The sequence below is a fragment of the Camelus ferus genome, chromosome 7 (genome assembly GCF_009834535.1).
Source record: "Camelus ferus isolate YT-003-E chromosome 7, BCGSAC_Cfer_1.0, whole genome shotgun sequence".
NCBI classification, from domain to species: domain Eukaryota; kingdom Metazoa; phylum Chordata; class Mammalia; order Artiodactyla; family Camelidae; genus Camelus; species Camelus ferus.
Window position 1 is genome coordinate 2637086 of NC_045702.1, and position 16029 is coordinate 2653114.

A 16029-nucleotide genomic window follows, 5' to 3' on the forward strand; every position below is an offset into this window, starting at 1 on the left:
GCCTGGTGCTGTCCTCCAGGCAGGCCTGTGGAGAGCCAACATGTTCTGCAAGAACAGTCTTTTGGGAAAAGAAAAGGAAAAGTGTCTTTTAGCTTTCTGTCTCCCTTCTCTAGCTGGTCAGATTTGCCCTGGGGTCATTAACCCCCGCTGCTGTCCCCATTCTGGGACTCAGCCCACAGCCAGCAGCGAGCACATGGTCGGAATCTCACTTGGTGGGAACAGCCCAGAGCTGTTCCTGTGGGCCTGTTCCTGTATCAGTCACTGGGAAAGGAAGTGGAAGATTCATGATCAGCTGAGAGACCCACCATTTGATGTGGAAGCTTGTTGGTGAGTCAGGCAGGGAGACACTGCCAGCGCCGGCCCGGGCCGTCGGAGGACGGGCCCAGCAGAGTTGCGGGGTGGGGCGTCGTGGTGGGAAATGAGTGTGCCTCGGTGACCCTGGGGGAGCAGGGAGGGAAGGAGGCTACAGAGGGCACTGGGAAGCAAGGTCCGAACACAGGAAGACGTTGTGTGGTTAAGAAACCCAGGGAGGGACCCCCTTTGGCAGCAGAGACACTAAATTTGAATGACACAGAGGTTAGCATGGCCCCTGAGCGAGGATGACATGCAAATTCGTGATGTATTCCACGTTAAAGGAAAAAATAGAAATCCAGAGAGGTGTGTTCCAGGAAGGAGAGTCAGCAGAGACAAAGACCAGCTCATGTCCGCAGGACACAGTGATGTGGGGCCATGCAGACCTGGGAAGAGGTTCGGTAGGTGCCAAGGAGACCCCGCAAGTGTGGACAAGGAGGGGAGGAAGGGGCTGGAGGAGAACGTGGTCTGGAGGGGTCTTCTTTTGCTTTCTAAGTGAGAGAGACACAAATGTAAATGCTGACAGAAGCCTCCAGCAGAAAGAGTGACATAGAAAAAGGAGGACAAAGTGTGGGAGATCACCTGAAGAGTCCTGCGGAGGCTGGACAGGTCATCCCTGGAGGGCGCCCTGCAGAGGAAGGCCAGGGACCACAGGCGGTGGCGGGCTGGGGCGCTGCCTTCGAGCAGTTTCAGTGTTTCCTGGAGGAGCAGAGGCCACCCGCCCGTGCAGTGAGGGCGGAGCTGGTTAGAAGTAAGCACAGCTCCTTTCAGTGCTGAGAGCCTCCTTGGGGTCTGGATGGATTTCACACGGTCTGCAGGGGGGTGGGATGGTTCCTCTGTGCTACCACCTGGGTTCTTCCAGGTGGGACAGAAGGACACTGGGACAAGGCAGGTGAGCATATTGGTAGCTGATGGGGTCTCAGAGCCCCAGCAGGGCAGGCAGGCAGCAGAGGGGAGGCCGGCAGGGGACAGGCACCTCCTGTGCTCTCGGGAGGAAGAACCGTGCAGAATGCCATGAGGACTCGGTGTCAGCTCTGCGGTGCGGGGATCTTCGCTTGCCCACTGACGTGGCCCAGGCACCTGCACGTTTGTTCCTGGACACACAGTCTGGAGGAGAAGCACCCCTGGTCACACAGGAGGCTCTATGAATGTGTGGTTTCAGAGGCCAGCATCTGCAGATGATGACGAAGTCACAGCGTGGCCTTGGGATTAGGTGACTGCATTGGTGTCGAGCGAGTCACCAGGGCCCTGCAGGTCAGGGGATGGAGAGGCCAAGGTCCGGACGGGTCATGCTTGTGGAGGACAAAGGCTGATGGCAGGTTTGGGATGTGGAGGCAGACGAGATGCCGGGTCCCCAGGTCCCAAGGAATGAAGGCAGTGACTCAGAGAACAGCAAGTGGCTGTGGCAGCGAGGGCGCGCTGGATTGGATCGTGTCCCCCAGATCATGTCCTTTTCAGGACCTCAGAGCACAGCCCTATTTGGAAAGTGGGTCATCACAGCTGTGAGTAGTCAAGCGGAGGTCACCCGGAGTCTAGCTGGCCCTGAATCCAGTATGACAGGACGGGGCCTCGGAGCGATGGAGGCAGAGGTCGAGTGCTCAGCTCCAGGCCAGGGGGTGCGAGGATGGCCGGAGCCCCCGGGGGCTTCCGGGGGCGGGAAGCCTCCTCCCCTAGGGCCGCCAGAGCGAGCCTGGTGCTCACGGCCCCTGGGTTCCAACTTCTAGCCTCTAGAACTGAGAATAAGCTCCTGTTGTTTGAAGCCGCCCAGCTTGGGTGGACGTTACAGACCGTGGACTAAGGTCCGTGGGAGAGCGGGCGTCCCCACCTCGGCCAGCAGCCCAGCGGTGTCTGCAGGGGAGGCCGGTTTTGCCAAGCCCTGGAGTGTGGGAGCACCTGGGGAAGAGGCCAGGTCTGTAGGCGAGTTCACTGTCAAGAACGGGGTTTCTGGGGTGAAGGGGGCGTAGCCGGGAGGGAGGATGTGGAGCTGGGAAGCAGAGTGGGCGGGGGACAGCGTCTGAGGTCGTCGTGCTCACGGCCTGTTTTCCTTGGTTATTGCCCAAAATACAGACGCCCCATAAGGCCTCTGTTGTTTAATCGTCGCAGGCACCAGAAAGAAGGTGTCATTTGCTACGTCGCAGGTGCAGCTGCTGAGTCCTGAGCTGAGAAGTGTGCTCAGAGCTGTTGCATGCATGAAGTAGCGTCAGAGCAGGGGTTCAAATCCTGGTCCTTCTGAGCCGGAAGCTACTGCCCTCCCTGCCCCCCACCCCCATTGTTTGCTTTCCACAAACGCTCACTGAGCATCTGCTGTATACACTGCGCACAGAGGCTCGGCTCCTGCCTGTGTCCTGCGGGCTTGTGAGCTCCCAGAGAAGGACGTCGCGTGGGTTTCCTGACGCTGGGCTGGCAGATTGTCCTAAACTTGGTGGCTTGAAACAATGCACATTTTCTCAGGAGGTCATACACCAAACAGGCTTCTGTGAGTTAAAATCATGGGGTCGGCAGGCTGTGTTCCTCCTGGAGGCTCAGGGGAGACCCCCAACTCCTTGGATCGCGGCTGCTGCTGTGTATCAGCCCGCTTCCTCCTCCAACTCCCTCCTTCCCGTCTGAGGACCCTCGTGGTGACACAGGACCCGCCTGGGTGACCCAGGAGAAACCCCCCATCTCAAGAGCCTTGACTCGACCACACGTGCAGAGTTCCCTTGGCACGTGGGATACCGCGGTCACAGGCTCGCGGGGTCAGACGTCGACAAACGGGAGGAGCCCTGCAGCCCGAGACACAGGGCCACCGTCCGCCGCATCCCGGCAGGTTTATTGTAGAGGTTCATGCAGAGGGCCCCTCGGGGGTGTGGCGCTCCAGCCTGTCCAATCACAGGGAGGAAGAGGGGCTTTGGCGTGAGCACCCCAAATGTCGGAGCATGGCTGGCCGGTTGGTAGGGCATCTAGACAAGTGGGGGAAGTTCGTGTGGCCAAACCCGAGGCCATGCTGAGTGGCTTAGCCCTTATACCCAGGGCTGACGTCTGCAGAAGCCCCTTTTCCCTGGGGAGGAGAAGGAGGGATTTGTCATCACTTGCCGCAAGTAAGGAGAGCGCCAGGGACCTGTCCCAAAGCAGCGCCTCCCTCTGCGACCCTTGTGATCACATGTTCCCGTTGGTTACACCGGGCTTAGCTGTCACCCTAAATAAGTGTGTCAGTGTGTCTGTGAATTACACGTGCATGGCTGTGCTGACATCTCGCATACGTTATAAGATACATAAAAACCAGGTGTTTACAGACAGAACCCCTGAGTTGTCGCTGGACACACAACCTCGTCTCCCAGGCTCCCGTGTGCCCAGGCGTGGTCACAGGGCTGATGTCATGCGAGCAGATGTGCCACCGGCAACTTCTGGGTCCTCTCTTTGAAGACAGAGTGCCTTCCCGAGTCCTGTTTTGGTCTCCCTGTGTTCCTGCAGCAGAGACCAGATGACACTGTGGGGACGGAGGAGCCACAGGCCCCATGCAGTGACCCTGAAGCACAGTCCCCCCGTGTCCAGACGGCTCCAGGAGAGACATCTCAGCCAGCAGGCTGTTGTCGCCCCTTGCGGCCACCTGGATTTCAGCCTGGTAAGTACATAGTGTTCAAGGCCGTGTTTAAGCTCGGGTTGCGTTTACTCAGGACTTCGCCGTGAGACGTGCAACAAGCCCTGCCTGGAGGAAGGACGCTCACGGCCCCTTCCTCCCTCCTTCCTGGGAGCCGTGGAGGTCTTATCACCACCATCGTTACTATTATACACAGCAGCATAAGGACACGGGGTATGAAGCAGCACTTAAGGCGCGATGACCTGTGAGCCTTGTCAGGAGCTGCAGGGCCAGCCTCGGACTGAGGTCTGCCACCCTCTGCACAGTGGTGTGACCCACATGCGCCACCTGGACACCACGTTGGCCGGTGGCCTGCAGGGGACAGTCTGGCTGAGCAAAGGTGCCGCGGGTGACCTGAATGCTGAAAGTTTATAGGACTGGATTTCTTAGAAGTCTGTGCAGCCCTGGGGTGCCTGCTGCTCCAGGCGTGGGGCACCCCGGGAGCTCGGGAGTCACGCTCTCGTTTGCTTTGGAAGATGGTCAGACCGGCCGCGGACCGGAGGTGCCGAGACCAGGTGCAGCGCGGACTGTCCTCAGAGACGGGCCCACAGCCATGCCCTCAGGCACGCCCGCTCCACCGGCTCCGGGGCGGAACGGCCCCCTGCTGCTGGTCTCCAGATGTCTCGCGTCCCTCGTTTGTCCCCTTCACCCCGGCCACCCCTCTCAGTAGTAGTTTCAGCAAAGCTTCTGTGTTAATGCTGTCCGTCCGGGTGAACTGTGATTCCTGCTGGGACGTGGCGCTACCACCACCACCGCTACCTGCCCCACTCCCGCTCCTGGCAAGAGGCTTCCAGAAATCTCGGAGAGGACCGCAAGCCAGTGCTCTCAGTCCAGGTTACCCGGGACGACACTGATGCTCTGAGAACTGTCCCCAAGGCCTCGTCGAGGCTGCTGTGGTGCTCAGGCCTCACAGGAGAGGGGGTGGCGCGGCCCAGCCGCCGAGCGCCGCGAGTCGAGGGGCGAGGGCCGCAGCAGGCGGCCGCGGTAGCGGCAGGGAAGCCCCAGGCGTGTCCTCCCGCTGCGCTGCGTCAGTGGGCCCGCTCGGGTGACGAGGCGGGGAGCCGTAGGTCAGGGTGTGAGCAGGGCCGCCCTGCCTCCAAGGGTCCCCGTGGAGAACCCCGCCTGCGGCTCCCGGCTGCGGGGCCCCTTCCCGCCGCTCTCTCTCTCCTTATGAGCGCGCCAGTCACGCCGGCTCAAGGGCCCGCCCTGCTCCGGTATGGCCTCCTCGCAGCTAGTTCCATCTGCAGCCGCTCCACTTCCACACAAGGCGCCGTCACAGGTGCCGGCGGTCAGGACCTGGACGTGCCCTCTGGGGGACTCAGTCACGTCACACAGTACCCGCGCCATCGGCGGCGGGCGCGGCGCCTGGGAGGCCAGGGCGCACAGCCTGCTAACCGAGGCCAGGCGGCCGGCCGCCCGGGCCAGGAGCCCTGGCCGTGCTCGGGGTGACCGGGCTGGCGTGCACCGAGTGCAGAGAGCACGTTTATGAAGAGCCCTGCAAACACTGGGAATTTCACTGGGGTAAAGCCTTTAATAAAGAACTTAAGGAGGGTAAAAGTAGAAAAGGCCTGGGCAGGCCGCCTTACCACTGTTCACGCTTGTTCTCTATTCTGTCAGTACCTCGTGTTCGTGCAGGAAACGCAAGTAAAAACAGGAAAATAAAAGTCACCCCAAATCCCCAAACCCAGAGGTGGTCACGGATAGCATTTTGGTGTTTATACGACCGGATCCTTCTACGTGTATAATTACACATGCAAGTCTGCCGACGAGATTTTACTATTAGGACTAGACTGCACGTAATGCTCTGTCTTGTGTCTCAGTTTACCCCTCCCCATAACAAACCAGGGCAAACATCGTTCAGGCTCAGAAACAGACCTTCTCAACATGTTTCCTGCTGTGTCGGGGGGGTGTGTGTGTGTTTGTGGGAGGGAGGGAGTTATTTCTTAACCTGTCTCATCACTGGACATTTATAGACAGCCTCATATTTTTCAGTTTCATAAAGCTTCAGCAAATATCTTCATAGCTAAATACTTAAACACATCTTCATCCTTTTTCCTTAGGATAAATTCCAACGTGGTCTTCTCATAAAAATAATTCAATTGTACACCCAGCCAAAAGTGTGCAGTTCTTGACCACATGTCACCAGTCAGTCTGAGTCTGACTGTGGAATTGATATTCCTTATCTGTCCTCGTTTCTGGGGCTGTGCCCCCCGGTTCCTCACATGTAAGCGTGGTGACATTAGTACTCACCTCACCAGTCCCCTTCATCTTCCGTCCGTCAGTCGGGGGACAAATGGCACCTGTTCTTATTGTCATTCATAATGACTTCCTGTTTCCCTGTTCTGTTTTGTTTTTTGAAATCAGAGCTGAGCTTAAATCACTTACACTGTGATTTAACCAGAAACACTTCAACCGCTTATACTTTTCAATGTTCAGTTGCTGTTTTAAAATAAGAGTGTGTAAAGCTCGTGGTTGCTGATGAACAGGATAGGCACACCTCACTGATGCCGGATTTCGTTTGCTTTTGTTACGTATTTAATTTTGCTGAAAAGTAATTTAATCTGCGAATGGAATCTTCCTTTCTGCAATAAGAAAAAATTGGGGGAATTGTAATTTAGTAATTATAGTTAGTATTGGACTAATTTCCTCCGCAGAGACGGGGGGTGTTGGGTTTAAAATTTCTGTATATTAAGAGCTGAGCCTCATCCTTCTTCAAATTCAGGGTCATTGCTATTCTCTGATGAGAGGGTCGCTCCCAAGGGGGAAAGGACCACGAGGAGTTTGGGTGTCGGGTGCCCTGTGACCTCACCGATGGAGGAGATGACCCCCACCTCTAAGCGAGGGGGACCACCTCTAGAGCACCCACTGCCGTGCGGGGGGCAGTAGGTGTCAGCCTACCTGCTTGACCCGCCAGCAGCTGAACCCAGTTAGCCTTTCACAACCAAACTTAGCACCACAAACCCACCTGCAAGTTTCTACTTCCTGTAACAGTAGCGAGGGGTGGGGAGCAGACAGCTTCCTTCTGATTGGCTGGATCCCTGATCACAAGAGTGGAAAGGGTTTTTCTCTTGATCCGTGGGCGACGGGTACAGAACATGCCCAGGGGCTGCTGACGCGGAGCCCGGTGCCTGTGTGCGGACATGCACCAGTCCGCCTCTCCCTGCTGTCTGCCGAGTCTTGCTGCACATACTTCAAAGCTCTTTTGTTAAGCTCATACACTTTTATGACTGTTAGGACCTCGTGATAAATTGACACTTTCATTATTATGAAATGTCCCTCTTTATTTCCAGTGATACCTTGTCTTCACGTGTCTTAGATCTGATGTTAATACAGTGACAAATGGTGTGCCTTCCCCCATCCTTTTGCTTTCAGCTTATCTGTGTATTTACATTTTTTAAAAAAACAAACTCTGGTCCCAACTTGATTGATCTCCTTTATTTATTTTGTTTATTTAATGGAGATGCTGGGGATTGGACCCAGGACCCCCGTGCATGCTAAGGGCGCGCTCTACCACTGAGCTCTACCCACACCCCTCTGTGCATTTACATTAAAAGTGCGTCGCTTGTAGACAGCATATCACTGGGTCTCCCTTTTTTACATTCACTCTGAATATCTCTGCCTTTCTTCGGAGAGTCTCATTCTCTACATTGATTGTAATTATTGATGACTGGAAATCTGTCCTTTTGCTATTTGTCTTCTGATTGTCTTATTTTTGAGTTGATTTTTAGAATTCCATTTTAACTTATCTATTGTCTTCTGGAGCTATGTCTTTTTTGCTTTTTTCCCCTGTGGTTGCTTTAGGGGTAACAGTGTACATCCTTCACTTGTCTCTGTCTCTTTAGAGTTAACATTGTATCATTTCACATAAATGTAAAAACTTTGCAACTGTAAAAAAATAACCTGTTTGCCCCAGCCTACTTAAGCTACAGTTGTGTGTGACGTTTACACCGATATGGTTATGGTTGTCTGAGCAGCCACATTATAAGGAAGAGGAGGCGCCCATTTCTGGGGTGCACCTGGCTCCTCGCGCCATGGCCTCTCAGCCCTCCTGCTCTTTACCTGGCCACAGCTCTTTGTAACTGGTGCCCTGAGAGCCGTAGGCAGGGCTGGGGATCTCGTACAGACCTGTGACAGCGGCACATTCGGGGCACAGAGTGCCTGCAAAGGGGGCTTTTCTGCCCCCACCTGGTGTTTGGGAAGCTTGTCTCTGAAACTCATGTGGTTGATCCAAACTGGTTCTGAAAGGCAGACTGTAAGAAAAGCACCTGAAATGGAACATTATTTATAAGGCCAGAGAATAATATTGTACTCTTGCAGTCAATACATTTTATTCTTAAACCAGGGCTACTCACGCCTTTGATTCACCAGCAGGGTGCTACGGAGACGGCTCGTCTTGGAAGACTTGTGTCAAAAAGCAAACCCAGCAACCTGCAAGCAAGTGAAAAGATGAAACTATTAGAGGCATCAAAATAATAGGGCAGCCCCTAGGACAGCCATCAATAATGCAGCAGATGGCAAGGGCATTTTTCTCACTAAAGAGAATATCACAGATGCGTTTACTCTGAGCAGGGAACAACCCTCCCAGCAGAGGAGGCTGGGCTGCTCAGCAGGGCTGCTTTGAGTCCCTTCTACATAAAACATGGATTTTCATCTTTTGCAAAGCCGTCAGCTTCCCCAGCTCTTATCTCTGGGTAGCAGAGCAGCGCCGGGAGAAGCTCGCGTCCACGCCGAGGGTCTTCCCCAGATCCCTGCTCTGGGTGGCTCAGCCCCACGGCTGGGCGCCCCCACCCCTACCCCTGTCCCGCGGTGTCTGCGGGGTTAACCGCAGCAGCTGCTTCCGGTTTCCTGGGCAAGTGATCTCATCCCCGACTTCACTAGATGGCATGGAGGCCACCTGACACCCAGAGCGCGCCTCCGGTTTCCTCCTCCCCCACTCAGCTTTTGTCAACATCCCCCTGCTCTGCGTGGAGACGGCCCCAGTAACCCCCCTACTTGCTTGCGTTTTCAAAACCTCTCTTTCTGCTGGTTTCTACATTTCAGATTTCCCTTAACTTGAAGATAGTTGGTACAGGCTTCTTTCTTCATGAGACTTTTCAAAATTTCCTTCCCCTTTGTGAAAAGGTGGCCAGTTGTTAGTTTAATTTAAACCAGTCTATTTAGGAAAGATAAAATGAGTTCCCCCTAAAAAAAAAACCAAGGCCCACTCCAAGGCCATACTTAGTGAAAGCATGTAAGAATTGTTTAGTATTGTTGTGGGCAGTGACAGACCTCTTTTAACAGCAGTGGGTTTTTCATTGCATAAAAAAGGCGAAAGAGTAGGAAATCCAGCATCTCCACCAAGTATTTATCGAGTCTCATTTAACGCACTGCTTCTCAAATTCCGACGTGAATGCAGATTCCCAGGGGATCCTGTTAAAGTGCAGATTCTGACGCCTGGGTCTGGGGTGGGGCCCGAGACTCGGCATTCCTAGCAAGCCCCCAGGTGGTGTGGACCCAGGTCTACAGGGCTCTAACCTGGGGCCGCGTCCAGTGACTGGCACATTAAACCACTCCCTGTCTACTTGGGAACACTGAGAATCCCCCAAATGTCTTTTATTATTAGAGCCTTAATTTTCAACTCTTGTTGTGGAATAAGGCAACATTTCATAACTGTTTTTGTTGTATATGTAACTGTTTTTCAACACATAACACTGATGCTAGTAAATCGTGGTTGAAAATGGTTTCAGCTTGATTTTGTCAGTAACGGTTCAATCACTGACCAGCATAACAACCATCTTAACCAGAGAGAAGCCTGTGGCTTTCGTGGGGATGAAAATGGTTGATTACAAGTACCAATGACAAGGATCAAACCACAGGGAGTGTAAACCGATGTTTGACGGGAGCAGTGTTTACCTCAGACCTGCCTTACACGGAAAGCCAGAAACCTCATTTGTATCAGGCCAGAGGTGCTCGAACTTGAGACTGCACTGGTGGGGGCAGGGGGGTGTGTGTGTAAAAATGCAGGTCTCTGGGCCTCACCCACCCTCAGCTGGTCTGATCCGGAGGGTGGGGTCCTGGCATTTGCATCTCTGAAAAGTCCCAGAAGATGCTGACGGGCTCCCTGAACCACAGCTTGAGACGCATGGCCTCAGACCGTTCGTTCAGGCTGGCATCTTACAGGGAACCTGTGGGGTGCCCTGCCATCTCCTGCCCAGGGGCTCTGGGCGCTCGTTTGGGTGCTGGACACTGCATTGCGGCTTATGCTGCTAGTTTACTTAACATATTCCTGTTTCCATAGCTTTTCTCAAAAAGCTCTAAATACTTTATTAATGGTGTCAGACATGAGATCCTTGCCAAGGAACCAGAGAAGCATGTCTAATGTAGAAGAGTCCGCACTTCCCCCTCCAGCCGGGAGAACGTAGCAAGAGCGAGACTTCTCTCTACTTAGTGACCACCCCCACCCCAAATACGTGCTAGTCATCTTTAGCGTGTGTCATCTGACTTACCAGAACCGTCTTTGGTCTGTCATTAAGGAAGTGTGTGAGTGTGTTTAATTTTAAAGGCAGTGTGATGTGGGCACAGTGCCAGTCTCTGGATCACAAGTTCTGAGTTCCGGTTCTGACTCAGCCGCTCCTCATGGGACCTGGAATAAGTTATAATCTTCTCTGAACTTCAGTTTCCTCAAACGGGGGAGACAACCCAGAAAGCATCAGACGATGCTGAAGATCATCTCCAGCTCTGAGAGTCTGACTTGCCCACTCCTCCCATTCTTGCCTTTGGATGTTTTAAGCATTTTTGCATAAACTCACAGAAAGGAGATATAAGAATATATGTGCGTGTATAATTAAAATATTGAAAATTTTTAAGTAAGGCTAGAAATATTTTTATGATCTTGTGCTTGAGCAGTAAACACACTGTGTCCCACATGTTGGATTTGAACTCTGTGGTAGCGCGAGTCCCTCACTGCCTTGTCTGCTCCCCGCTCTTTTGATGGAATTGTCTCAACCATATTAAATAGATGCAGGTGCACAGATTGGCTCCTGCACTCGCCAGTGTGTACCATCCGGCAGGCCTCAGAGTTCTCCTAGATATTCATCTCTGTCTGGTCCTGCACCACACCCGGGGGCGGACACCTGGGGAGGTACCGCCAAACCCCTGCCGGCCTGCAGCAGCCCCCAGCCCTGCTCTGCCGTCTCTCAAAAATGTAGCTGCAGAAATAAAAGCTCCTCTAATGCCGCAGAGCAGGTTTGCCGGATCAAACATGACTGCTCCGTAGGCACTTGATGGTTTGAGCTAAGCTGGAGGACGGGCGTCTGCCTGTACATGTCCGGCAGGTGGTCACCCTTCCTGCCGTCTGTCTGGTCATGACCTGCGGCTGCTGCGTCAGAGCGTTCGTTTGGCTCAGCATTACTGATTGATTGACCCTGTGGTGTCCCTTTCCTGAGCTGGGAAAGCATCCACACAGCAAATTCAAGAAAGGATGCCTTCCAGGAGCTGACCACAGAGGCCCTCTTCCTGGAGAGCCCAGCACGCTGCTGGGAGGTGCGCTGTGCGTGCCCCTGTGGATGATGGCAGGGCGGGGGCTCTGCCCTGGGGGTGCGCGGGTCTGCTCTTCCCACGGCTGCTTTCTCCTTTCTGTGAAGATAAGCTAGTGACTCTGTAATTGGAAGGTTTGAAAACAGTGCCGTTCAGACTTACGTGTTCCTCCACATCCCCCAGGGACCTGTTAGCCTGCAGGTTCTCATAAGGCAGGTCTCTGGGGACCCCAGTCTGCGTTCTAGCGAGCTCCAGGCGACGTGCCTGCCGCTGGTCCCTGGACCACTCTTTGAGCAGCGAGGCTTTGGGAGAGACTGCATCGTAATCCCTTGCATTTCTTCTGACTCGTCTTCTGGTGCGTGGAAGTCGGCACTATTTTGGTGAGCACAGACTCTTGAATAAAAACGTTCACCCAAAAATATGCATAATGCTATGTCCCCTCAGCCTGTCTCTTCTGATTTCTTTCCCTCAGGTCTTGGCAAATCAAGCTGGGAGGGACTAAAAGCTCCTTCCCTGTAATTTATTTCCTTGTGAATTAGGAAGTCAGGAAGATTGCCCTGGAATCACTAGCATGGGGTATATACCAAATGTAATCGAGCAACCAATCAGCCGGTTACGGGGAGCCCTCTGCGGGCTGGATTCCGTGTCGGGTGTTGGGAGGGCAGAAACCACACAGTCATGAGCTCCCTCGGTGGAATCGCATTAGGAAACACATAATTACCAGCAGACGTGGGCTATTATGACAGAGGTCAGCCCAGTTTGCTGTGTGCTGTAGCATCTTGCGCAGCAAAAACCCAGAGTTAACGTGTATTTATTGCAGGTGTGCTTCCGGAGCAGAGGCTGGGAGAGCGGTGCCACGTTTCACGTCCGGCTCAGCTCAGCCGTCCCACCAGGATCCTCCCCGGAGGAGATGGCTTCCCCTTCCTTGCTCTCCTACACGCTCTCCGCTCCCTGAGCACTTAGTAATCGGTGCCAGGGCTGTGAGATTAGACCATGAACCCTGCGGGAGCGGGTGTGTGTCTTAGTCCCCTGTGGTTCCCCGCAGCACGGCCACAAAGAGGTGCTCGGAAGAGGCGGGACAGTGTCCACTGGACCCTGGACGTGGAGTGAACCGGCTGGACCACAAGGAGGGGGAGCATTTCCCTCCTGCCCTTTCCCTGTGGTCTGAGGCCCAGTGACGCGTTCATAGAAGGACACTTCAGAACAAAGTGCCTTCAGGTGGAGAGGCCTTTGGCGTTGGGGTGGGGGTGTCGCGGGCGGGGAAGTGTTGGCTGCTTCTCGGGACGGAAACGTGTGGGGCCGCTGGGGTGAGTTGGATGCCAGTGACTGAGTTGCAACACAGATGTTACTGACATTTGAAGGACGAGTGCTCTTTTCCTAGCCTCAGTTGAGAAAAACAAGATATTGATTGATTTCCCAAAGCTTTGGCTGGGCTGAGTCTGTTTATTGGTACAGGATGAACTTGTGCGGCCTCGATTCTGTATCGACATTCACAGATTTAAAATCCTGTTTTCACTTAGAAGAGAGGAGAGGAAACCAGCGGGAAAACACTCACCGTTAAACTTGAGTGAAGTTGTCCATTTGGGAGGAACAATTGAAGTTTTCTCACACTTCATAGAGCCTTTTCCCCCTCCTTCTTCCAGCCAACTCAAGGCTCTTCCCATGGCCGAATCCATTCATTTTCTTTGAGGAACGTCTTAGCCAAGGGTTTTGATTGTTTGAAAATACCTGTTTATTTTTTTAAACTTAATTTATGTTCATTTTACAATACCATATTTTAAAAATTGAAGTACAGTTGATGTGCAATGTTACATGTTACAGGTATGTAAGATAGTGATTCAGTTTGTAAGGGTTATACTCCGTTTACAGCTGTTACAAAGCACTGGCCACGTTCCCCGTGCTGCGCAGCACGTCCGTGCAGCTTATTTTACCCTGAGAGTTTGCACCTCTTACTACCCCCCCCGCCTTGCCCCTCCCCCCCCCCTCCCCGCTGGTACCACGAGTTCCTTCTCTCCCTCTGTGAGCCGGTTTCTTTTCTGCTATATTCGCTAGTTTGTTGTATTATTTCAGATTCCACACGTAAGTGGTATCTTACAGTATCTGTCTTTCTCTGTCTGACTTACTTCACTCAGTATGATGCCCCCAAGTCCATCCATGCTGCACATCAGAAACTCATACAACATTGTAAGCCAACTGTACTTCAGTTTAAAAGCAAACAACCCATTTAAAATAGGGCAGAAGAACTGAACAGACTGTTCTTCCAAGAGAGGAAATGCAGATGCCAACAGGAACATGAAAAGTTGCTCAACATCAAGAGGTTTTGACTTTTTTTTAACATACGTTTGGGAGACCTTTTTTCAGTAAAATAGCCCGCCACGCCTGTTACCTAAGGGACCCGAATACCCCCAGGTTGTCCAGCCCGGGCCGTTATTTCCTTCACTTGGCAAATAATTGGTCGGTGCAGACCCCTCGTGAACACAGGAGTGCGGCCTTTGGTCTGACCCCCTCCCCACATGTCTGTCTGCTCCCAAAGAAGACACACCTGTTCTAAGAACTCTCTGGGCTGGGGCTTGTCACCCTAGGAGGGCTTCTCACTGCAGCCCGTGCCACCCCGCTGCTGCCCCAGCACGCTTGCCACCCTCCCCTAATGCTCCCCAGCGCCACCGACTCAGGCTTAAAGGGACGAGACTTTACTGAAGGCTGAGGGGGAGGCCAGCCCACGTCTCAGCTCCGTCTCCACGCGTGCTCACGTGCACTGCCAACCTGCGGCGCCCCTCTGTTGGGACACTCTCTTCTGGGCAGTCCTCTCGCTGGCATCAGCCCCTGCTGTCCAGCTCTCTAGTGAGGCTATTATAAAAATAGCTGTATTTCTGACAAGTATATCTACACGTCTCCTCTCCCTGTTGGGCCGTCCCCCTGGAGACAGAAACTCCATCTTACTCACCTGTTAGTAAATCAGCTGGGAATGAATTCAGTGGCAACTGTGGGCAAACCACACTCCAGTGATAGAGCTGCTTCTGGTTTGCTTATTTACCCCGTGATGTGAGGTCCGCAGGCAGGTGGCCCAGGATCAGGTGCAGCGGCTCAACAACGCTGCAGGGGCCCAGCTCTCTCCTTCTAAGCTGCTCTCGGGGTCCCGCCAAAAAAAAAGGACGGTGTCCTCAGCTGGGTGGGCGAGGAGAGAAACACAGGGTGAGCTACTGTACAAAGGACAGGAAAGGTTCAGGGAGGCCAACACGGGCCGGAGAAGCGTCCCAGGCAGCCGTTCCCACCCCCAGCCTGATGGGCAGAGGGAGGGGCAGGCAGCAGAATGCGGAGGGAGCCGTGGCCATGGCTGCAGCGGTCGGAGGCGGTCGGAAAGCAGCTGTGGCCTTCAGAAGACCAGGGAGGAGCAAGAAATGAGCCCAGTCTTCCTCCCTCCCCCCACTCCCACTGGTGCCTCCCAACTTCCTCTTCGAATGAACCCAGCTGGAAGGCAGAGCATAAGAAAGCACTGATGCTGCCCGTACAGGCCAGCGCCTGGGGCACTGGGCCGAGCGGAGGTGAGTGGACGGCGAATCTGGAGGAGCAATGGCCTGCGCCCAGTCCTCTGCCACCCTTAGAGTGCGAGCTTTTCACCTGCTACCTGTCCATCACTTCATGGTTTCAGTAGGGCGGCAGAACTCCGGGCATCACGCATGTGTTCCAGCCAGTGACAACCGGGGAAAGCAAGGAGACAGAGGCTTCTGTGAACTGCTTTGGTCCTTTGTATCAGGAAAGCACAGATCTCCCGGAAGCCCCACCAGCAGACTTCCACTCACACCTCATGGGCAGAACTGGGTCCCTAGTTCCTGCTCTTAAGGTTGAAACACAAGAGGCCATCAGTTCCCAGAGACACTCCCCAGTGTCAGGCCATCCATCAAGGGCCTCAGAACCAGAAAACCTGGCGGGCCTGCCTGGAGGAAGCAAGTAATAAACAAACTATGAACCAACGAACAGCACAAGAGACAGCATTGTTGGTCACTGTGTCAGACACCGGAAAACTCTGCAAAACATAAACAGAAGTAAGTCATGGTCTTAAACTAACAGCCTAAGCTGGGTTTACAACGGGTCGTCGCAGTGCCATCCTTATTATTCCTTGTAACCTGCAGGAGAGACCACCTGCCTTCAGGATCTATCAAAAAGATGTTTCTATTGAGGTGTAGCCAGTTTACAACGTTGTGTCAAGTTCTGGTGTGCAGCACAGTGCTTCAGTCATGCACGAACATGCGTATATTCATTTTCATATTCTTTTTCACCACGAAGGATCGTTTTATAAAGCAGAACTTCAAATGGCACCAGAAGAAGGTTTTACCCTGAAACGGAAGGACCTGGAGCGGAAACCCATGCGTGGCCTCTTGCTCCCCTCGGCTGATCCGTTGGCGTGATTTGCGGGGAGCCCCTGTGCTGGTGCCGCGGGGGAGATGCAGGGAGCTAGGTCCTTGTTCCACAACGGCTGAGTGTGCGGAGCAGGAGGGGCGAGGGGCTGTCTGGATGAGGGGCGGCGCGCTGTGCCCGGAGGTCCCCAA

The 16029-nt window shown here is 53.7% G+C and overlaps 1 protein-coding gene, 1 long non-coding RNA gene and 1 pseudogene across 4 annotated transcripts; 2 read left to right on the forward strand and 1 right to left on the reverse strand.

Annotated features, from left to right (window-relative positions):
- The first annotated feature begins 6 nt into the window (after positions 1-6).
- Positions 7-12705, forward strand: LOC116664764. Of its 2 annotated transcripts, none has more exons than XM_032483036.1 (3): positions 7-327; positions 3802-3952; positions 12303-12705. In XM_032483036.1, exons 1-3 carry the CDS (start codon positions 41-43, stop codon positions 12435-12437), a joined length of 573 nt encoding a protein of 190 aa, XP_032338927.1. In that variant the 5' UTR covers positions 7-40; the 3' UTR covers positions 12438-12705. The 2 variants fall into 2 exon arrangements, with proteins under 2 accessions (XP_032338927.1, XP_032338926.1); XM_032483035.1 differs by lacking the exon at positions 12303-12705 and adding an exon at positions 4444-6653.
- Positions 536-634, forward strand: LOC116665158 (annotated as a pseudogene).
- On the reverse strand, positions 6708-14829 carry LOC116664765. 2 transcript variants are annotated; one of them, XR_004321184.1, is made up of 5 exons: positions 14427-14829; positions 13038-13210; positions 10453-10589; positions 8320-8395; positions 6708-8232 (listed from the first exon to the last, which is right to left on the reverse strand). It is a non-coding gene; the product is annotated as an uncharacterized LOC116664765 (long non-coding RNA). The 2 variants fall into 2 exon arrangements; XR_004321183.1 differs by lacking the exon at positions 6708-8232 and having other exon boundaries at positions 8276-8395.
- Between the last annotated feature and the right edge of the window lie 1200 nt (positions 14830-16029).